The 24086-nt window shown below is 30.0% G+C and overlaps 1 protein-coding gene and 2 long non-coding RNA genes across 3 annotated transcripts; all 3 read left to right on the top strand.

Moving 5' to 3' along the window:
- The first annotated feature begins 4385 nt into the window (after positions 1-4385).
- On the top strand, positions 4386-5193 carry LOC135146424 (peroxiredoxin-2-like). Its single transcript, XM_064078585.1, has 4 exons — positions 4386-4544; positions 4605-4741; positions 4804-4890; positions 4951-5193. The coding sequence occupies exons 1-4, from the start codon at positions 4387-4389 to the stop codon at positions 5175-5177; spliced, it is 609 nt and encodes a 202-aa protein (XP_063934655.1). The 5' UTR covers position 4386; the 3' UTR covers positions 5178-5193.
- Positions 5194-6718: 1525 nt separating this feature from the next.
- On the top strand, positions 6719-7392 carry LOC135146469 (uncharacterized). The gene is made up of 4 exons (XR_010283831.1): positions 6719-6922; positions 6986-7103; positions 7171-7226; positions 7284-7392. It is a non-coding gene; the product is annotated as an uncharacterized LOC135146469 (long non-coding RNA).
- A 541-nt stretch (positions 7393-7933) lies between these two features.
- On the top strand, positions 7934-8286 carry LOC135146467 (uncharacterized). The gene is made up of 4 exons (XR_010283830.1): positions 7934-8002; positions 8057-8088; positions 8137-8201; positions 8250-8286. It is a non-coding gene; the product is annotated as an uncharacterized LOC135146467 (long non-coding RNA).
- The last annotated feature ends 15800 nt before the right edge of the window (positions 8287-24086 follow it).

Below are 24086 nucleotides of genomic sequence, written 5' to 3'. Positions count from 1 at the left end.
CAGTTCTGTTTACTAGTAAGATGAAATCCTTATTTTGAGTTTTTCTTGAGGTTTGATTCTTACCCTATCAGATTGGTTAAGCTCTTTGACCGTAGTTAGTAAAGCAAAGATTTTGCTTTTAGAACTAGGCCAGATCGATGTAAAAAGCTAAGGATAATCCACAGGGCAGTACCGAAATTTCTGTGTTATTTTTAACATGACTAAAACAAATCGTAGGTACTTCAAGATCACAGCCTGGGTCTGGGTTTGGGTTGAAGTAGGTAAATTATTCTCTAATATTTATTATTACTCGGCAGCATTTCCCAAGATAAAATCGATTATGAGCCTGAAATATATTTCATAGTTTTAATTCTGTTCATAATTTACCTACTGCAACCCAAACCCAGACCCAACCTAAACTGTGACCTTGAAGTTCATAATCGATTTTATCTTGGGAAATACTGCCAAGTAAGAATAATAATTAGTAAATAATTTACCTACGGATAAAGAACACTATTATAGGAGATTAGAGGATAATGGGGAAGTTAAGCAAAAGATTTCACAAGATAATCGGGCAATTATTGACGTTTTTGGTATTTTTTACTCATTGTACAGGGCAGTTTGCCTCAAAGCAGCTAGTTTTGCTCTAGTTTTTCATAAAAATCATAATTTTGATTTTAATAAGATGGGTGCCTTTACCGCTAACCTCAATGTTGTAACTAACTTTATCGGTGATGGCTTCCTTCACTGAGCTGTAATCACGGCTAGGTACGCTTCAGTGATCCTTTCAAGATCCTGTTAAGACAACCGTGTAAAACAGCAGAAAGCATCATGAAGCAATAGTACTTTAGCAATAAATAATGAAAAACTTTAATCTATTGTCTTGGCTTTTTATATTATGAGTGGTGGGCTACAGCCCTGGTTAAACATTGACTAATCAAAGTGTCTGAGATAGCTAACATAAGAAGCTAGGATAAACACCCCTGACGTTGTGGAAATACTGCGTTGGGGTTTGTAGTTTACTTAGTCAAATGTTGTAAGGAGGACACAAAACTAGTTCAATACTAGTCAACAGTAGTGCTACTTTAAGTACGTTCTTCTACTAAAAAGGAAAATAACTTGGTGAACTTTTCGAGTTATAATCGATAGGTACAAGTTCAAGTGGTGGGTTTTATTGGAGAAGACAAACAAATATAAATATTTTAATAGTTAAATATAAGTAATTAAATAAATAAAACTCAGACAATATTTTAATTAATACAATAAATAAATAAAACTAAATCAATAATTCAATTACTACAATAAATGTACTAAACTTGATGAAACAAAGAAATGACTACCAAACTGTAACGGTATGATCATGGCAACTAATTTTGATCAGTACTGCGCTCAGGATTGTAATCTACTACGGAAAATTCTCAGTGAAGTGGTAAGATCCAACTCAGCCTACGTTATAAGAATAGCGGAACTGCACAGGTGATATAACCAACCCTGTGGAAACCCTCATATAGCGGGTCAAGTCTTTTAACATAATTTAACACAATTCTTTAAGATAATTAAACATAATCACATAACATAACATAATTTAACATGATTTAATAACATTACATAACATAATCAAACACAATTATATCACTTAACATGTAACATGATTTAACACAGTCATATACATAATTAAACACGACCATAAAACATAAATAATTTTCATTTAGAACGGCACCCTAATAAATCTAAATAGTGTATTTTACAGGCCCCCTTTACTCTGTATTTACACAGTAAAATCAGCGAGTATCGGTTTAGTACTTTTTACTATTATAGTTAAACATAGAGAAATAGCATATAATAATAGAGAGAACGTTTTTTTTTCTAGCGTCTCTCGATACTCTCGCATGCCCTGAGCGAGCATTTTTATCTTTGTATTTTGACTTTTTAGCCCGGGATAGGCGAGGCTCCTTTGCTAGGCTGTGACCGCAGCAGGTAAGACTTGATCTTTATAGTTGATTGACTTTGGCCACTGCGTAGGTGGTTGCCTGCAGTAGAGGCATTTTGTCGAGCGATTTGCCTTGGCTTTGACAGTTGGATCGAACTTTTCGATCCTTCGTCCAGCATTGTACACTCTTTAATGGACGTAAAGGTTTCTATCTCTGTCTCGAGGTTCATTATAATAAAGCGCCCGAAAAAGATCGTGCCTATATATAAAATTCGTGCCGCAAACGTCTTAGTCCTGGCGGCTACATGGGGATTTCGATCTAGTGTAGTCGCAAGGTCGATATCCGTTACGAACACATGATTAATGTAGGTTTATTCTCATTCGGTCATGTCACCCTCTAAGGCTAGCGCTGGTCTTACTTTGATCTCAATCTAATTTTGCTTAAACAGGTCGCAGTAACGTTTGCAAAACCTGTTCGTTGTGATTATGGTACCTTCCTTTGGGACCGATTGGGCCCAGGGTGAGCATGTGCAGCGGAAAGTCCCAGATGGCGTCACGCCACGTATCGAAAGATATACTCTTAAACTTGTCAAAACGACGTCTTTAGGCTAAGTCCTTCGGCAGGTGCTGTCTTCCCTGTATCTTTGGATGGTAAACATTTGATGTTTCTAACCTAAACTAATAAACCGCTGACTAAACTTGTTTCATTCTCTGATGGGTAAGTTGTGTTATCTTTAGCTTAACCATAAGGCTTCGCGTTGAGTTCTAGCATTGCCCTCAGAACCCATTCCTTCTTAGGCGTGGCGGAGGAAGAGAAGCGGAAATTGACATTATTAACATGTTGACGGAAACTGCTAAGTTGCTAGGTTAAGGTTATGTTGCTGTTAGTAGTAAATTCGCAATCACACATCAATCCTGGCCTAGTAACGAGTGAGGTTTAGCTAATAGGGTAGTTCTTTACGGTGCCTCTGGTTGGTTGGTTCTTATGCTGGTGTGTAATTACACTATTTAAATCATGCAGTTACTAGGTAGTGCTAGCTACTAGCACTATATATATATATATTACCGGTGGGCCCTCCACTAATAATTAGAGTAATGACCGTTATATAATTCAGTTGCGGAGCTTTACCCCCCAACTACCCATGCGGGTGAAATATATATTAAGCCGTCTTAGACCCCTGGTTTCTCCACTGTGGCATGTCACTTCTTAAATAAATAAAATACTTTGAGCATTCAGTTATAATGGTCTCTTTTCCTCTTACAGAATCACACTAAATTCAATTTAAGCAACTCAAACATAAATAATTCCACTTTTAGCTTCTGTTTGTATAGCTTAATTAAGTCCAAAAGTTTTCTGAAACAGAAGACCACAGTTAATGCTTATTTAACAGGTTTACACGCTTAGTTAATCCTGCCGAGATTAAGTGCATCTTTCACAAAACTGCCCGCAGTTAGGTGCAATGGAGCTGTAATAAGAGTAAACGAGTTGACAAAGTCATATTCACGAAGGCTATGTTACGAACTCCCTTGCGTCTTTGGTAAAGAGAGAAAGTTCATCCTTAAATTCTCATTACAAATTACTTTTAAAAACACAACATTTATTTCGAGCGTTTTCCCTTATGCTACTAGAACTCAATAAATTAGTCGGTTACGTTTAATTTAAAACAAAGGCGTTGCCTGGAATAACCTCTAAAAAGGAGTGTTATTAAATACTTTATGATTCCCCTTTAGAAACAAACATACTTTTTTGCTTTCGTTAGATCCTTATTTTCCAAATCAAAGAGTGGTACAATTTTTTCTTCTTTAATTACACCAAAATATTTATATGACTGAAGTCTACAATTGTAGAAATAACTAGTTAAGCGTAAGAAGTTTGCAGATTGAGGAGAATCACGTCCTTAAATTTTTTTTTAGCATTTCCTCCGCGAATCACGCTATAGTTTAGTATCCCGATGCATATCGTTTAGTAAGTAAAAGTAGCGTTGTACACACAACTGGTTTCGATTTTAAAAAATTTAAACTTCGTAATTCAAAAAATTTTTTTTTCATAAAGTAAATAGGGATTAAATTAAAAAAAATATCGGATTATACGTATTTCACGACCAATTAACTAACGATTACACTAATTACATACACACCTTTATAGTAGAGGTAACGAAAATTATATATTTAAAAGTAAGCTGTGTAATACTAGTTATTCATAATTAAAGTTAATCAAAAATATTTAACTATAGCAACAGTAGGCTGACTATAAGCTATCTGTATAATTTATATAAAACTAATATTAAGTAAGTTACTATTAAGTTCTATAATAAAAAAACTATTACACAGTTATATCGAGCTAGAATCCCTCCCACCCGGTGCTTTTATAAAAATTTTGATTGCTTGCGTTAAAATTTCCTAATAAAAATTTTACTTTTTCTGGCACGTGACTAGGTTTTTACATTTTGGTTCTTTTGTTGCTGTGGTTAAGCTTTATGACTTCTCTCTTGTATTCCATGTCTGCTTGTCAAATTCAAAAACCTGCGCCAGAGTGGACTGGTCAGGCTGTGGTTGAAGGAAAATTTAAGCAACTCAGTCTTGTTGATTTTCGCGGGAAATATGTAGTTTTGTTATTTTATCCACTGGATTTCACGTAATTTTTTTTTTTATAAGGGCTTACAGCATATAGTTTTTAATTTATATAAATCTGCAGCTTTGTATGTCCTACTGAAATTATTGCCTTTAATGACCGTCTCGATGAGTTTCGAAAGATCAACTGTGAGGTAGTGGCTTGTTCAGTGGATTCTCACTTCTCTCATCTTCAGTGGACGCAAGTTCCTCGAAAGCAAGGCATAATTTTTTTTTTTTACCAAATTTATTTTTTGCGATTTGAATATTTTTAATATTTTAAGGGGGGTTGGGTCCAATGAGACTTCCGTTGCTTTCTGATATTACTAAATCAATTTCGAGGAGTTATGATGTACTTCTTGAGGATGAGGGTACTACCTCATAACTACCTATACCTTCTTTAGTTTATTTTAAAAGTAATTTTACTTTAGGTGTTGCGCTTCGAGGCTTGTTTATTATTGATCATGAAGGAAAACTTCGACAGAAAACTGTCAATGATCTTCCCGTTGGCCGTAATGTGGATGAAACCCTCCGACTTGTCCAGGCCTTTCAGTACACTGATGTTCACGGAGAAGTCTGTCCTGTTGGCTGGAAGCTCGGCTCCGACACAATTAAACCTACGGTGGAGCATTCTAAGGAATATTTTTCCAAGCAATAAACATTATTGAATTTTATATTCGTTACTTATTTTTCATTTTATGGTTGCCTTTATAAGAACTTTGCTTTTATTTTATTAGTTTACTGTTTATTCTACGGAGACTAGTAGAAATTACTTTAGTAGGTTAATAGGTTAATTCAATATCTTTTCTAGTTTAGCCCAATGAAAAGTTTTTATTTGAAAATAGTTGTGACTATCCTATATAAAAAGTTACCCTTCTATTGCATAGAAGCAAAGGTATCTCTACCATAACTTTTAGTTATTTGTATTTTAAACGTTATTACTTCCTTTAAAAATCAGTAAAATTACTTATTTTATACAAGTATAACGCTGAGAGTAAAGGTTGCTTTTTGATTAAACCACTAAACTAAGTTTGCGGCCAAAGGCGGATTAATAACCTATAAAGCTAACGTCATTTTTTTTAACTTACGTGCATTATAATAGGAATTTGTTAACAAGTAGATTAATATTAGTAATTTCCGTTTCAAAAATTTATGACAGAAGGCTATGCAACCTTTACTACACGTACGAAAAATGTTTACTGCTGAGCATTTTTAATCTCTTTAGAGTTTATAAAAAGGTTTTATACAGAAGTACAGTAAATAGCTTTACTTCACTTCTACGTTTACGATAAGAATATTAAGTTATAAGTTTTACTGTTTAACATTACAACTTCTTTTCTATGGAGGGAGATAATGTATTTATTAAGAAAGGTGAAGACTAAAAAAGGCTTCAGAACTTTTTATAAACTTTATAAGATTTCTTCTTTGCGAATGCTCATTAACTATAATTAGTAATTGTGAGAAGAACTTGTATTTTAAAAAAAATAACATAACTCAAAAAATACATAGGAAGTTTAAAGTTCTTCCTCTATTCTAATAGTGTAAATATTGTTGAAATTTATATATTCACAGTAAAAGTCAATCACCAAGCGCCCCCTTAAAAGAATTAACCTTATTAACTTGTCTTACCTAAAACAAATTTTTAGTAGCCAAAGGGATGTTAGTTGGTTAGGAAAGGCGTCTAACTAATAATAGTAAATTGTACACAACTTACAGCAAAACAAAACTAGAAACTGTTTAAATATAAAGTAGTCTTCACCTGTCATAAATGTGCATATGTTATTAAATCTTCAAAGTTACATTTTGTATTTCTTCGATGAGTAATATTAGCTTGACGACTTAAAAAAACGTACGTATTAACGTATTCCGAAAGGAAAAAAAATTACTCATTAGCGAGGTTAGCTCGTCTTGCTGAGGAGTCTCTTATATAACAAAATGTTATCGAACTGTCTTTAAACTTCTTAAAAATCTATTAGTGTGGTGTATTATCACCGAAACACAACTTTTTTTTTTGTGCTATAGTTCTATATTTTTTTATTATGTATTCTTTAAACGAGTGCTTTTGCACACTAAATTTGACTACTGACTTGGTATATATATATTAATATGCGTATACATGGCTATTAACTTAAACTAAAATTTAAACAATTTTTTGACCGTCTACTTATAAGCTTTTTACCTATAAACTAGTTGCAAGCGGCAAATAAGACTCTTGACAATACTCTAGTATTGACTCAGCCAAATATAAAGCAGTTTCTTGAACTTTATCAACCTTTTAAAATAGCTAGTGAGAATTCTTTAAAAAAGATGGTCGCTCTCTGCACAGATCGTCAAAAAAAAAACAATGAGAAGCAAAGAACTCTTATAAAGTCTGGTCTTCGTCTTTTAGTATCTCAAAAAAAGGTTAACAGTCTTTTCTGTTTACTTTAAATCTCTTTATAAAATTCATGTCTTAAACCTTTTAAGGCTAAGCTAGAGGCTCTTCGAAAGCAAAAATCTAAGTTAACCAAAGAGAGGGATATGGAGCTGGTAAATCTTGTTGAAAAACAAAAACTTACTCTAAAATCTCGTTTGGAAAGTCTTGGTCTGGATTACTAAATTATATAACGTAACGTAACTTTTAAAAGTTCATTTAAAAATAACAAAATAAGGAGAGAAAATTGAAGAGCTTTCCATTCAAAAGGAAAATTTAATAAATCAAGAAAGAGTAGTAGAACTTTTAGAAATCACTCGCTACTGCAAACTTGATTATATACTTTCATAGTTTCATACGAACCAAGCAATGAATAAGCTTACCAATCAAAGTCTTCTAGATGGTACTTTCTTAGAATTTTCATTCAGTCAACAAACTCTTGTACACGATCTTGAAAAAAAATTAGGTTTTTTTATTTGGCCCCTCTCCCTAATTTTTATATTATTGTTCAGATTATAATTACTTTATTGAAAACAAGTATAATGAAAGTTTATATTTTTTTGTTTATTGTAGAATAATATATAAAACATGCAACTTTGAATTATTTATTATTTAAATTACTTTTTTGTTACTTTTTTTTTTATACTTATGCCGCATTTTTCTTAGGATTTTATAGTATTCCTTAATTTCTTTGCAAGGTAGTATTTTTTTAACTAAATTTTTCTTGGCAGTGTTTTTCTTCCTTTTGTCGCCGGTTATTTTAATTTAAATTTTTACAAAAACTTTTTACTTATAAGAATATTTGGTTTTCGTAGCTTTATATAAACTTTTATTTCAAGTAAAATTTATAATAGTGGTCTAATTTTATTATCTTATTTCTATGATATAACGTTTACAATAATAATAAAGGAGAAATATACCCTGTGCACATCGTAAATTAGAGTTTTGTTTTCAAATTTTTTTTCGCTTTTTTTTTTTAAATTATTAATTTAATTAATGTTTATATAAAATTAAGATCATTTGGATAGAATAACTGAAACTTATATAAAAAGAATTGAGGAGCTAAAAAGGTGGTTTTTTAAAAAAAAATTAAATTGTTTTCCAACCTTATTGTATTTATTAAGTTCTCAAATTCACATCTCTCTTTGCCTGAATGGTACAAAATAAATCTCTTAAATTATCTTATTTTTTTAACTTTATCAAGAAACAAGCCCTAATAATAACGATTTCGAAAAAATCATTGGTTCCAAAAAAACATTACTGAAAGAGGTTAAAAAAATTACTTTTAATAATATTTAGTTAAACTAATCAACGTAGAGCGAAAAACTTTTAGAACAACTCTCATCGGAGAAAACGAGAGCAAAGAATGAATTTTTAGCCATTCAAGCTTATATAAATAAACGCACAAGTGCTTAATATTTAGTATGTAGCTGATTTTTGATTTTCTTTTTTTCTAAAAAAATAAGCAAATTGCTGGTAGATTATTCATCAGTTATGTTTTGCTACTTACGCAAGATTCGACCCATCTTAATAAACTTGTGAGTACGCGTTAGTGGTAGAGAATAAGAACCAAATTTTAACACTATAAACGACTGCCCACGTTTTATAAAAATAAAAAATTCTAGATAGCAACGGTAAACAATATAAACATATACTTTCGTAAGTAACTGCTCTTTAAGCAATTTTTAAATTAAAAGGCTACAAACTTAAAAAACAAAAAAATTGTTGAAACAGTTTTAGTATTGTCGAGGAGAAGAAAGAGCAACAGATTCCAAAACTTTTTCAAAGTTAAAAATATGTCCTTTAATTGTTTTAGAAAACTTTAAAACTAAGTGTCCGAACTGTAGTTTATACCTATATTATGTGCCGACCCAAATCGAGCTAAATATTGCTCATACAAAAGGTTTTAGTAAAAAAAAAAAAGAGCTATTTTAGTATTTAGAAAAATTGTTTTAATAACTTTTGTAACCTTCAAGTTTTTTAATTGAAACCATATCTTTACAACCTCTAAAACTTTCAGTCACTTCTGTTGTAGTTTCCTGTGGTTTCCCTCTTTACTAAATTATCGAATGACAGTCCTTGGACATGATAGCAGAGAATCGCACGTCCGTTATCGTGAGTAAATAAGCTAATTTATTGTATATGTTGTATTTTAAGGGTGGTCAAAATTTGCTAAAAGTCTGATAAGAATTTTATAAAAATTAAAAAAAAGCAAAAATTAATACGTTGGTTGGAAAAAAATATTTTTATAGTATTGTATAATAAGGTTTGCTAAAACAGACCTTTATTAGTTGGTTTACGCATCACTATATACATTAAATTCTCGTATTTAAACTTCGAGATCGCAGCTAGTGGGCTTCTTTGTTTATGTAACTATTTTAATTAAAATTCTTAGGGTTTTACAAAAATGCTTTTTTCTCAACCAATAATTGGTTTGCTGTTGCCATTCTATATTGGCAATTTTTAATTTTTGTATTTCAGTTGTTTCGGTATTAAAATCTTCTAGTTATTTAACCATTAAATCCTGCGTTTTTCAATAATATGTACTGGAATTTAACCCCTTAATCCATTAACAAACAGCGTAATCAGTAAAGAGATTACAGCACTATCCCAAAGAGCTGTATTAACATAATATTGAAGCCAAGCTAGCTTAGAACTCACACTAGTGCTACGGAGAGACATGAAATGGTGCTATTCAACATTAATCACTAAGCATAGCAATTTTTTAAGTTTTCGTTACCAACAACCTGCTAGTTTGCTTGTGTCTGCAACTTGGCCTTATAACGTGTAATTGGGCACCCAAAGTCAAAATAGATGTTACGTTTGAGGTGAGCAATAACTAGAATATATTGTCAGACGGGACAAACCAATGAACGCGTACTATTCGTATAGCCCACGCCACATTATACTAAGAGTTGTGACGGTACTAAAACTAGAATTATTACCACGAAAATTTCCCATTTTTACAAGCAGATGTTTCGCTCCCGGCCTCAAACCGCATATGATTCTCAGCAGTACTTGCTTAACTCTACGCAGCCAAGTGCCGAAAATTATCATGTCAACTAACTTTCATGGTCGCTGTTATAGCGCTTTGCACAAATAAATATGGCTGGAACCATTGTTCATTTGATCAAGATAAAATGCGCCTGTACTCAACGTGCATTCTATCAATTCATAAGAGCGAACTTAAGTACACAACCATAAAAGACCAAAAAAGGAAGTCTCTATCATGGGAGTCGAGCTTAAGACCTTGAGTTTACCGGTCTATGGATTAATATTATTATCAAAAGGGCTTAAATTTTTAACTTATACTTAATTTTTTAATAGATAGTCACTTATATTTAATATTTGTATTTTGCCATTATTCAATTTACCCTCATTTAAAGTGCCTTAGTACCTTTTTTAGTTTATAAATATATATTAGTTAATTTATGTGCTTTAATAGCTTGTATAGTATAAAAGTATAATCTTTAATTTATTCGTTTATTATATCTGGGGATTCTCTTGTAATCTGGTACTCTTGGTTAATGTGTACATTTTATTATGTATTTTACAAAGTTTGTAGTAATTATATAAGAATAATTTAGCTTAACGGTTAGATAAGTTAGTAATGCAAGTCCCTTAACTCGCCCTCAAATAACTATGATAATCCTCTTCTTGCTTTTCGTTTCTTATTCTCTATACTTTTGACATGATAGTATTTTTTTTTTTACGTCCTTTGCTAATATAGACTTTGATATATTTAAACTTATTTCCACAATGGTTTAACCAACACTTGTTACATTTAAAATGACGTTATTGTCGTATTAGCATATTTTAAGAGTTATAAACCCTCATTAGTTTTATCTGTTGAGTCTGCGTTATTGTGAGACTACTTTCAATTAACAAAATTGCAAATTTATTGTCTAACCATATATTATGACCAATGCATTTTAAATAAACTTTTTATTATATTTAAGTCGAGTGAACTAGGTCGTAACTGGTCTCAAAATTTATCTTTTACTCTATTGGCCCAATTTTATTGATTATAATTATAAATAATAGAAAAAACGATAACTGTAACTAAATTTTCTGCTTAAAATTTCTTTCGATGACTATTTAGTTTTTCGTTATTTAACATTACATTCTGAGCGTTATAATATGTTATATACTCTAAAAGCTATATCGAACCAATTTGGTCTCCTTACGAAGACATTAATTTGATATTAGCTAGCCCATCTTTATTTCTTTGCTTTAACACTGCATAAAGTCATGAAATCTGTTATGTGATTAAAATATGGATATATCTTTAATTAGATTTTTTAAGATGGATTTTGTAACCCCGCTATGGAGCTAAAGATCCTCATTTTCTTGTGTCGTATTAAATCTTTTAAGAACTAATGATATTTAATTACAGGATACCTTCTTTTATTAAGTCTTTTAAAAAAGAATAAGTTTCTGTTGGTATTATGATAATTATAGCTCTGCTTATTAAAAGTGATCATAGTTTTAAACAATATAACATTATGAACACAAATGAAGTTTTAATGGTAAAAAAGTTAATTATCGCCAGTGAGCCTGCGCAAAACAGTCCTTGTTTTCATAAATAAAAACTTCGTTCATCTCTAGGCATAAGTTTAAGTATTAACATTATTTTATTGTGCTAACCTTTTAGATTTAACTTATTTAAATAAATTTCTATAAGGGCTATTATTTGTTTATTATAGAATAATATTGATCTTCTGTTCTTAGAAGGGAAAATTTAATTTGTTAATTGTTTATGCAACCGAAGACCACTATTCAGAAGGCCCATACATAAGAAAATTATTCTTAAAATAGTAGGCATAATTTTGGGTATGACAGTAACAACGCAATGATTTACATATAAACGCCAGATCGATTGGGCAACTTTCTTATAGCTACAGAAAAATTTATATAATTCCTTTAATATTTTTAACATCTAAATTCGTTTTTAATGTAGATTATACGCATGCTGCCAAAAATATATATCTACGAAACGACTAAACAGAGGGTTGTTGCCTAATTAAAGGTGATAAGCTCAAAGTTCTTGTACTTAGAAACAGATTTGAAGAAAAAGTTAATTAAAAACTTAAGTAAATTTTATTTAAGGGTACACAATACTTAAAACTCTCTTCCACCAAGTAAAACAGAGGTTAGGGAAGCTCTCATTCGGAAGAAGAGATGGTTAACTTTTATTAAGATCTATTTATGCTTGCCGGCGGTAATTTTTTTAATAGTAATTATTTATATAGAAATTTTAATTACTTTATAAAAAAAAGTATGAGCTTAATCATTCACTCTATAAAAAAGTTTTTAAATAAGTATTAAAGGTTTAAAAATAAAAAGAATACTACTACATCACTTAAACATGCTATTAACTATGTTGCTCGTAGGGCAAATATATATTTATAATTAATAATAGTATTAAATTCTTAGACTAATAACCAAAAAGTTAATTCTTTTAGCAATATTATTTTTTAAAAAAAATTGTTCTGACGTTACCTAAATAAGCTTAAAAGTATTAATTTATTTTATAGCTTTACAAACATAACGTGAGAAGTGTTTTTTTTTTTTTAAGCAAATTATAATGGGCAACTTCACACTTAATTAGTAGTTCTTAAGAAATACTATTAGTGTTGCAACATTTGTTTATTTATTTATGCTTCGATTCAAATTATGTTCTGATAGAATGATGTAAAAGAGGATAACAACAAAGCGTCCTTATAAAACTATAATTAAAAAGTCACTAATGAAACTAATACTAACCTAAGTTTTAAATTTTAAGAGGTTTAAAAGCTGACTTCCTTAAGTAGTGCTAACGGTGGTTTTTTAATTGTATTAAGTCCATCAATATTAAAGCTAAAGTTAGACAGTTAATTACTAAACACAAAACATCATACAAAAAAGTGCTAAAAGTAGTACTCATAATAAAAATAAATTTGGCTAGCACTTTGTTTATGAGTAGAATGTACGTTATCTGTTATACTTTCATAGTTAATAGTATCACAGAGACTGAAAGCTAATTTTAATGTTAAAAAAAATTAATGTTCTACAAAAGTATTATTTACAGTAACTAACAATATAGTAACTAAAAACCTGATTTAGAAATTTTCTGACTTGTATCTACCCGATAGACACTTTAAGATGGAAGGTAAGTTATATGAAGTTCATAATTACTTAATAGAGAAATTATTAACGCGAAAATGAAGTCTTGTAATTATACCATAAGTAGTATAGCAAAAGTTATTATAGAGGTGACAGCTGAGAAACTCGTTAAATAAAAATTAGTAAAAGTTGTAATAACTGTAAGAGGTTTTTGTGTATATAAATAATATTTGTAATTCTTATAAATATAATTATGTATCGTTCGTAAATAATCATAAAATAAATAGAGATTATCATATTTTCGATTGGGATAAGTTAAATTATAAATCTGGGTTCTATGGAACATGAAAAGTAGGCATATAGTATATGTGATGGGTCTCAGTATCATACTACTAAAAGTGTAGTAACACTGATATTAATAAAAGGTAAGTTAAAAAAAAAGTATGAATAAATGTTTACGACACCGGCTATAGAAAGAAGTAGATGTTTTTCTCGGGAAAAATTCTTACGAGTTATTTAATTATAAAATTGGTGTCCTTAGACTATTATGAAAAAAGTGGTTACAGTAATAAAGTAGGAGGTTGTAGTGGTTTAAACTGAAGATGTTTATGATGAAGGGGTGCTCAACGAGAAAAAGGACGAGTTTACATTTTAGGAAGAAAGAGATAAACCGATATTGACAGAAGGAAAAGCGAGGTTACGACTACTGACTCAAAAAAAAGATTTAATGAGTTTAAATGGGTTAAGGTAAGCGAACATATGCTGAACGCTTTAGCTAGGCGTACAATAAAGTTAACCTGGAATTCTAAAGAAAAATCAATGATGAGGTTGAAACTGTTCACAGTAGAGTTGAAATAAGGGGCCAGGAATTCATTTGTAGCTAAAAGGAAAAATAATACAACGTAAATGTGAATAACGCTAGAAGTGGGATTTTTAACGTTATTTAAAGATTATGTGGAGAATTACGGGCATGTGGCAGTGCCCAAACCAGAATTAAAGAAAGCCACAGAGAATGATTTACAGTGTATACCAGAGGCCTACACAAGGCTGTGCGATGATTTAAGTTTAAATAAACAATGCATTGTAAAAACGATATACCGCGCCTCATAAGAAGTTAATTAATGTAAAAGCAAGAAACAGTAGTTAATTTTATCAACCTAGACAATGCTAAAGGATTCTACCAGCAAAAGTTAAATAAGGTGAGTAAAACGTTTGGGTGTGTATTAGAATTTATGAGGGCGAGGTAAAAAAATACACTACCATCAAAGACCGAAAAAGAGAGTCGCGTAGGTGGGAAATCGAATGACGACCTTGAGTAGGCGCGCCAATACACTTAACTGCTGAGCTACGACGACAAATCTCGATTAGGGTGTGATGGTTTTACGTATTTAACCTGTTAATATGTTAATGCGCCATTTAAATATCGGAAAGGAATAGATATAATCTCTAGACTTAAGAAACTTAAGTATAAGTCGAATAATTTCTTAATTTGGAGCATAATTAAGAGGAGACACTATAACTCTCTGTGTAACTTGGTTGCTAGATATAAACGGTATATTATTAAATTAAGATTAAAAAAGTGTAAATTTTTAGACTTCTGAGATATGACTAGGACGGGAAATTTTCAAAGGAGGGAGAACGGTTGTGGAAGTTGAGTCGGATCACAAAGCGTGGTTAGGATTATTTTTAAAATGATAGTGAAAATGACTCTACTCGAGAACAACGACTCCATAGATGGAAACAAATCATAAATTCGTTAACTTGGACATAAATTTTTCTGTCAGGAAGTGACAATGCAATGGCTATTTACTCTATTGACTGGAAAAGTCTGACGAAAGAGTGAAGTGATAGTTTTTCGAAACAAATAAAACGTATTGGCTGCAGTGCTAAGTGAACAACGAGGAAGCAATATACTCCAAAAGTGCATATGAATTTTTTCTAGTCAGGATTGTAAAAGAGCCCATGCATGCCATACATAGACCATAATACCATTTTACAGCTTACCGGTAGCTCTAATGAAGTTTATAAAAACTGAGTTGGGCTATGACAGTGGATTAGTTATCGTGGATAGATGCTAGCTCTCTCCAGGGGCTAAAAAGCTGAAAAGGGTTACTACTTATAAGGTGCTAGCTCAATTAGAGAACGTTTGGAGGATACAAATACTAGCAGAGATTATAAAAGAAAAGGTTTCTTTATTAATGGGTCATGAGATGAAAAGCTTGTTTACTATACATTGAACTGAACACTATGTAGTTACCGTTAATCGGCATAAAAGCAATGAAATTGCTGAAAGGGGGTGTCAGACCTCAAAAAAGCATTGGCTAAAGGATGTTTTAAAAGGAAAGTAGACTGTTAACGAGCATGTTAACTATTATAATAGACTTCCCTATAATTTAGGTGTTGTAACTTAAAATCCCTGTTGATCATGTTGACTAGTGAACGATAAGAAACAAAAGATATCGTGGTTATTGAGAAAACCGCTGAAAATAAGCTAAGTTAAACATTGATTTTAAAGGGCTACAAAGTCAATTGAAAACGTATGCCAAATCCCAGTAATGTTATGAAAGAAAACGAAAGAACCTTAGGGTAGAAAAGTGAGGAAGGGGGTCAAAATAGGGATAAAAGATATTTTATATTTCAGGAGTTATTAAAATATGTTTCGATTAAATTGACTTGGACCAGGCTTAATAGTAAAAGTTTCTAGACGGGTTTCTATGTGTTTAAACATAGTGGAATAATTATTAAACGGCATAGAGATCAGAAAAAAAACTGTTAGGACCTGTTTATGATTCAGGTTGTGCCAATTTAGGTTGTCTAGGATATAAAATTTACATAAGCAAAGTATCTAACAATGAAGGCATCAGCATAGTTAAAGAAGAAAGAATAGTTTGAGAGGACAAGCAGTCTATAGTTAGAAATGTTACTCGCGACTATGGACGGATGGATTTGTCAGTACAGTTTGCTAGGATCAGCTTTATTTGTATACCCCACCAATAATAAGTTATTAGATTACCAGATGTTTTGGAGGGATAAATGTAAAACACTTGAGCCCAAAAGATCTAACACGTTAGCAGAATTGAAACTTTTGAATGATTACCAATCCCTTGAGGAGATGCTTACCAAGCTGCTTGTAACAATTTTTTCAACAATAGTTTTCGATATAGTTAAAAGCAGTGGCGTAAATGTGAGAGTTACTCGCCTGAGGGCATATCTATGTATTTATAAGCGGGTTTTTACTAGCTACAAGCTTATGATCAACAACTGCCAAAAAGCAAATAAAATTTATGTATATCTTTGGTAAAACCGACTACATTTTCTAAAAACATAAATGAGCTCTTTGAAAAGTAAAGAGCTAAAAACTATCGCCTGTCATAGTAAAACTTAAGTAATTTTTTATATAATAATGAATATATATACTTTAGTGATTGACAGGTATTAGATATTTAAGGCTAGAATTTTATTATAAATGTTTTTTTTTATTTCTTGTAAAAAATAAACTTGACAACATAAATAATAAAATTTTATCTTTTTTCCGCTACCAGCTTTCCTTGCTTTTTGTTAAGTAGAAAGATTATAACTTATACTTTGGGCTATTTACAATATGTTCCAGGCCGTGTAAACGGCCCCTAAAGTAACATTGATAGAAACGAAGTGGTTAGTTTTTTTAAAGTAAAGGTTTTAATCAATTAGTTATGACATTAATATTAAGGTTCATTCCACTCCAATAAGTACAAGGCCTCTTCTAAAAAGTTAATTAATAAAGGATTGGAGGTAACTTAAGCTTAACTTAAATCGCTAAATAAATATGGAAAAAATACTGAAATGTACACCTGACAACTGTTTCCTAGTTTCTCATTAACTTATGTAGCCTTTTTAATATTAACATAAAACTTGGAGCAATATCATTCTTCATTATGCCAGAATTATTACACAATGACAATGCGTATTTACATTTATAATTATAAGTGATTATTACTTAATCGTCATTAAGATATTATAGTAGTTTAATTATTTTATTTAAAAAAATATTCTTAGTTGATTTAACAATAGCTATAAATCCTTCTAACGTTTATGATTAGTTTGGCAAGGTGAAATTTCAATATATAAACATTCGCTTCCAAGCAACAACCGGCCGTCCAACGATTAAAAAAATTCTCATTTACCGTTCAGTTTTCGGTTACGCTATTAAATTAGCATTATATACATACATCGAACGAAAAAAACAAAACGTCAGCCGTTTAATTTTATTGGTTAACAAAACATCATTATGGAGTTAATAAAGATTTTGGTACTTAAAAAGGGAATAAACTATATGATTTTTTTTAACCTATATATTAAAAGTGGTCAAAGTGATGAGAACTTCTTAATAAGTTGAACTGTCAATGCCATGTTAACTATAAACTATGTCAAGATAGTTATTATTTATTTGCAAGTTTTAATAAGTATTCAATATTGTAATTTAGAAAGAAACATTGAATTATGCTTAAAAACTAATTGCAATTTTTTGTAAGTCTACAGAGACACCAATAGATTTTTTTTATATCTCTCTAGGACATATCGTTTTCTGTTGTTTTAATTATAAATCTTTTTTCGCTATATACATGTAAGCATTAATTCACAGCGGCATATATTTAATTTATTAAAGGAAATTTCATTCATGTGCCGAAATCTCTTTATCTTTTTCAACTCTTTCCAATCTTTCAGAACTAAAAACTTTGTAAGTATATTTTTAATTAGATTTCTATAATTAGTACTTGTAATCTAGGATTAAGCGCTGCCATAACATTTTTATTATTCTTTTAACTCTTAAAGTTATCAAATAATATTGAATTTCGTAAAATGAAACCTTTTTACAAGAACCCTAAGGGGATTTTAATATTATTAATTGCATGCTATGCAAGATAATTTATTAAAATTCTATAATAGCTTAACATAGGCAGTTATCTAATTTTAAATTTCTATTAAGGGAGCTAACTCACAAAAAAATTAAGTTTACTGACAAGGAAGTTTTTAAGGGGCTACTCAGTTTAGAGAAGTTGTAAGTATATTTTAAGCGAAATTTTTTATATTAGTAGCAATATAGATAATATAATTTTATCTAGATAATTAGTTCATATCAACTGATATTAGTTTTAAGCTTATTTACCACTATATTTTAAGGAGGTCAACACCAATACTCAAAAACTTTCCTTTTGTGCTAGATAAATCATACCATACTTGCTACGTAAAATATTAGGTTTATTATAGCCACAGGCCTCTTAAATAGCACACTTAGAATTACTTGATATCAATTTTAATAATAACCTAACAAAAATATAAAAGTAAAAGTTATAGTTTAACTTTCCTTTTGTTTTTAATGTATTTAAAAATTATTGTCATAAGTTATAAATCCTCTATTTCAGATATCTTAGCAGATCAAATATTACTTCCGTAGACAAACCCTTATTTAATGGACTCACTAACTTAAAACAGTTGTGAGTTCTTTTTTGCGCAATTTATGATTACTTTTTATATAACTCTATAATATAATATTAACGAGGGATTTGTCTCATTGTTCAATTGAAACTATTAACCCCTTAAGCTTTGTAGAGCTAACAAGCCTGGAGATCTTGTTAAATAGATATATAATTTATATTATTTTTAGTTAGACGTACTAAAGATATTATTATCAATTTATAGTTTGTTCCTTTAAATATTATAATGTAAATTTTTTTTAGAAACTTTGCTTTTAACAAACTAAAGTTTATTAGCAATTGTACGCTAAATGGACTTCGTAATTTAAAGTACCTGTAAGTTTTTTGTAATTGTCGAAAGGGCATATAAAACTTTTTTTAATTTTAAAATTTTATTTATAAAAGTTATTGTCGAACGTGTACCCGGTTAACGAATTTATCGCACTTAACTGTGGGGTGTTCTCTTTTTTTTTTTTTTTTTAGAGTGGCGGTTTATTTAGACAAATTAAGAGTCTAATGTTCTGTGGGTGCATGGGAATGATTTATTGAGGAAGACAAGTTCACGGAGTTCCTGGGAGATAAGAGATAGACTTCGTAACCTCTGAGCTCGCCTGGGAGCCAATATAAGAGGGTCCTTCTGGCATCAAAAGAGGTCCAGAGAAGAAAAGGGTTCCCCCCTCCACCTCCCTGGGCCTCTGAGTCACCTAATTTAGCGAACACAGAGGGCCCTGAACAACTTACCTGTCATAAGGATAAAGGAGGAGTGTCGAACGTGTACCCTCATAAATGTTTTAATCGCGTCCAACGTAGGGAGTCCTCTTATGGAATTGCGGCTAATTTCGAGAGTCACCTCACCCTATACCCATTATACCTACAGCTCTAGAATTAATTAAGAGTTAATAATATAAGACACTTTTTTAAAAAATCTACAAATATCATTTCTCGCAGCTAAGAAATATTACTTTTCTTATAAAAAAAAACTTATACATATTATATTGCTCCTTTATGCCAACTATTGTTCAAGAACAATAATATATCTTTATTTTCTCATTAAAAAAAATCGTTATATTAAGCACGATAACTCAAAAATGACAGTGTATATTCCGTTTAAATTTTTGATTATGCAGTATTAAATAATACTTCTATTAATATAGTCCTGTAACCTTAAATAAAAATATTTTGTCACATGCACCCAAAGAAATAATTATTTACCTCTCAATGAAAATGTTCGTTAGTGTATTTTAAGTGAAAGGACATAAAAGTTAATTATATTTTTTAAATAGAAAAGCAATTAAATTTCCAACAACTATGGATTATAAATACATTTTTTGTGAATACTTTACTAATAATTACCAAATTGTTATATTATTTCTACTTTTACAAAATAATAATGGGGTTATATAACAATAGCACATAGGGTAACTTTTTACGGCGATCATGTTTACATCTAAACTATATTAATCTCAATTTGTTGTATTCTTGTGAGCGTTAATTATAATATGTATATTATTCGAAATCATGAATTCATTCATCCTAATCTAAATTTTAAGAAGGTTTAGACGACAATTTTTTAATTAGGAGGGTTTTTTTTGTATATAAGACTTAAAAAAATAGTAGTCATCATTTTTTTTATGTAGTAATTTTCGAAGTAATCAAATCACGTCGGTCCATAGGGATGCATTTCAAGGGCTATCAAACTTAAAAAATTTGTAAGAACTTATTTGTTTTTCTATTTTATTAAATGTAATTGATGCCTAATAATTATTAAATTAAAAAAATATTGTTATCAAGCCAGAAGGATAAGTAGGTTGTAGTTGAAAGCGACTTTTTAAGTTTTTATTTTTAAAATTTTTTAAGTATAATATTTTATGAAAAATTGCTCGGGGTATGTTGACCAAAAAATTTGATGCTAAATATTATTAATGTAAAGAAGAAGCTAATAAAATTTTAAAAACTTAATTTATAATTAATTTAACTTCAAAACTACGCCCTAAAAGAATTTTAAATTTTTTTGTGTTACTAGTTTATATAAATTCACTAGGAAGACTGTTTACCGTAAGCCTTCGTCTTAATTAATTTTTCAAAAGATTTCTACATTACAACGAAATAACGTTAATTACCCCCAACACATTTAAGGATCTTCATACTTTGCAAGCAATGTAAGTGTTAATTCTGTGGTGATTCTATATTATAGGAGATAGTGATTATGGATTAAATAGTCTAAAATTTTAAAAAATAACTGAAAGCTCCAATAATGAATTAGGTATTTAGATAATAATTTAATAACTTCCGTTGATAAAGAAAGTTTTCGAGGGCTCGAGGACTTATTAAGTTTGTAAGTTTAAATTTAATATTAAACTTTATAGTCTGTTGTATTCATGTAATAGTATAACTTCGACGGTCTACCCTAACACATAATAGTTTTTACTTAAATAGCTTTGCAGTTTTACATTTTATTTAAAATTTTTATATATTTAATTTCTTCTGCTTGTGTCTAGTAGTTATAGTTCCCCTAATAAGTAAAAATATTTTTATATGCAAAGGTATCTTAATGATAACGGAATTATTTCTGTTACCTCTTACGCCTTTGATCAATTATACTCTCTAAAACATCTGTAAGTATTAGTTATAAACTTATTTATCGCTTTTAGAAAATCATATAATTTAAAGTTATATAAAGCAAAATATTTAACTAGCCTTTATAAAATAGTGGATTCGAAAAAATATATTAATAGAATGAGTTAGTGGTAGTATGTAGTTAATAGGTCATTAAATAATTTGCACAGTAAATACAATTGTTAATGGTATAAATGATATTACTTCACAAGAGGAATAAATTTCCAAATTTAATCTTTTTACTGTACTACAGATACTTATCTAAAAATAGCATTTGTAACCTTGAAGGTAAGGAGTTGAAAGGACTTACCTTGTTGCGGTCTTTGTAAGTAATTATAAATTATTAATTTACGACTTAAGTTGTATTTTCAAAAACCTACGAGTTATTAACCCCTGCCAACCTTGTTTTAAGTCTTATAATTGGCTCTTCGTGATGGACGGGCTATTGTTAAGCTCAATACCTTAACATCTGATTTCCTCTCCCTTTAGGTGGGCTTCCGTGCTAGGAAATCTAATAGCTATTATTAGATACCTCCTCTTTTGGTTAATTGGTAATAAGTTGGGATCCCAGACGCAATAGCTTATCTTTTCGCTTCGTGAATAGGCCTATTCTCCATATATAAAGAGCATTGTTTAAACTAAAGTTATTTCTGTATTTTGTTGTACAAGATGAATATAAGTGTTGAGATGCATATTTTTATAATTGCTTAAAGCAATTAATTTCTCTTAAGGGACCTAAGTTCAAACTCAATTGCTTCTCTTGACTCAACAAGTTTCGATAACTTGTACAAGTTAACTTCTTTGTATGTTATTTCGAATTATCATAAAAGCTGTTTATTTGTTAAAAAGTATAATTTGTTGGTTTATATAAATCACTATATAATTGCAATAAACCTATTAAAAAAAAAGTCAAAAGCTGAAACTTTTAGTCTAAAGTATTAGGCCGTTATTAGTTTTTAAGAAAAAACACTTTTGGCGCTTAGGGCGTTATTTAATTTTAAATATAAAAGATAAACTTCTTTTAAGAAATTTTATTTATACACTATGGACATACGCTTCTACTAACAAAAAAGCTTAATAGGATGTAGGCAATAAGTATATTAAAAAGTATTTTGCGTGAACATTATACTTTTTAGGATTTTGAGTAATAATCAAATTTCCACTATCAGTGAAGGTACTTTAGAAAACTTGCCTCTTCTAAAGATTTTGTAAGTTATATGGAATTTAACTGGCTTATTACAAACCACTGTGAGTATTAAGTTGTACCTGCTATTTGCTTGTATTGTATAAGAGTTCAACTGAAATTTTATTTAATTAGACATCTAAGCTCGAACAAGATCAACTTTATTTTCTCCAGTTCGTTTCATCGATTATCCTCTTTACTTCACTTGTAAATATATAACAACGTTTTTCTTAAATTAAATTTTTCTCATAAAATATAATAAGTAATATACCGGATTTTTTATTCTTAGATGTACAGACTTTCTTTATACAAAGTACATTTACAAAAAATTTTAACAAGTAATAAATATAGATTTTTAGATAAAAACAGTGTTACTTCTCTTAACAAAGAAACTTTTACTTATTTGACCAGTTTAAAGCTCTTGTAAGTTATATTGTGTGTATTTAGAGTAAGGTGATAATATAAATAAATTAATTTCGAACCAGTAAAGCCTTATTAAACAAGTAATATACTCCATCACTTTTAAGAGATCTGGAAGCTAACAGTATTGCGGTTATCAAGGATGCACTGTTCCAAAAATTGTCAAGTTTAACTTTTTTGTAAGATTATATTGTTACTCAGCTTCTACAAGTACCCCATTAGTTAATAATCAGTCGAATCTTTATAGTTTTATGTAATTAAATTTTATTTTTGATAGAAATTTAAAAAATAATCCTTTAACTCATATTTCTCCGGAAGCCTTTAAAGAAGATTTTAATTATAAGTTTTTGTGAGTGTCTAGTATGATTTAAACAGTAATAGAGACTTATTTGATATATTGAGCAGGCATATGACAATCACTCCTCAATTTCTCTGCTGCTCGCTATTAGATTTAAATCGTACTCACAATATAAGAAAGCCATGTTGTGAAACGTGCACGCATGAAGGAAAAATTGAGCCGTATATTAATTTTTCAACCAGCAAATGCGATACTTTAGCCAAAAATACCACAACAGAAGTTTTTATCGACAAAATAATATAGAAAAGATAACTTTGACTAGCCATAGTAGGGAAAGTGATGAAAAAAAGTCAAAGATCAGATGGACTGTGAAATTAAATTTTATGAAACTAACATATCAAACTCACGAAGAAAACGGTTAAAAAACTAGTTAACAGAAGTATGCAGAATACAAACGTCGCATTTGTTGAAATTTAATCTATAAATTTATAATTTCTTTATAATAAACTTTAGATTTATTATTAACCTCTAAAACGTAGGTAACAATTAACTAACTTTAAAGTAGTAACTAGATACTATTAAGTAAAAAATAAAGCCGATCTGTAACTAAGATGTAATAAAAAAAATTGAAAAAACAAAATAAGTCGAGCTTCATTTAATATAAATACTGAAAAAAAGAAATTCTGAAAATCTTAAAGATAAGCTCGCAATAAAATAGTTACAAAAAGAGACTGAAATCAGATCACAGAAAATAAAAATTGACGTAAAAAAGGGGGTAACAGAATGCAGTTCAAAATTAATTGTCATAATTCCGCTGATTTTATGTTAGGACAAGCTTTGGTTATTTAGTAAAGTTCAGAAAGATTGTAAGAAACTTAGGCCCTAACCAAAAGGGTTTTCATATGATTTACTCGAATGTTTTCGCTAAATGTAACAGTGTACATACGTAAAGGTATCATGTCGGGATTAAGAGTAGTTGTCGTAGCTCAACAATTAAGATCGTTTATGCGCAGGCTGAAGGTCGTGGGTTTCTGACTGTGCGTCTCTCTTTATCGGTCTTTAATGGTTGCGTATTTAAT

The sequence above is a fragment of the Zophobas morio genome, unplaced genomic scaffold (genome assembly GCF_036711695.1).
Source record: "Zophobas morio isolate AGI-343-1 ecotype UQ-CSIRO unplaced genomic scaffold, CSIRO_AGI_Zmor_V1 ptg000228l, whole genome shotgun sequence".
Taxonomy (NCBI): Eukaryota; Metazoa; Arthropoda; class Insecta; order Coleoptera; family Tenebrionidae; genus Zophobas; species Zophobas morio.
Note: the sequence above shows the minus strand (reverse complement) of the source record. Positions and strands in the feature narration are given on the sequence as shown.

Bases quoted from the DNA above. Each gene is read 5' to 3' on its own strand.
- LOC135146424 (XM_064078585.1), top strand. From the start codon at position 4,387: ATGACTTCTCTCTTGTATTCCATGTCTGCTTGTCAAATTCAAAAACCT. The intron at 4,545-4,604 runs GTAATTTTTTTT...ATAAATCTGCAG, and splicing joins TTTTATCCACTGGATTTCAC to CTTTGTATGTCCTACTGAAA. The intron at 4,891-4,950 runs GTACTACCTCAT...ATTTTACTTTAG, and splicing joins TGTACTTCTTGAGGATGAGG to GTGTTGCGCTTCGAGGCTTG.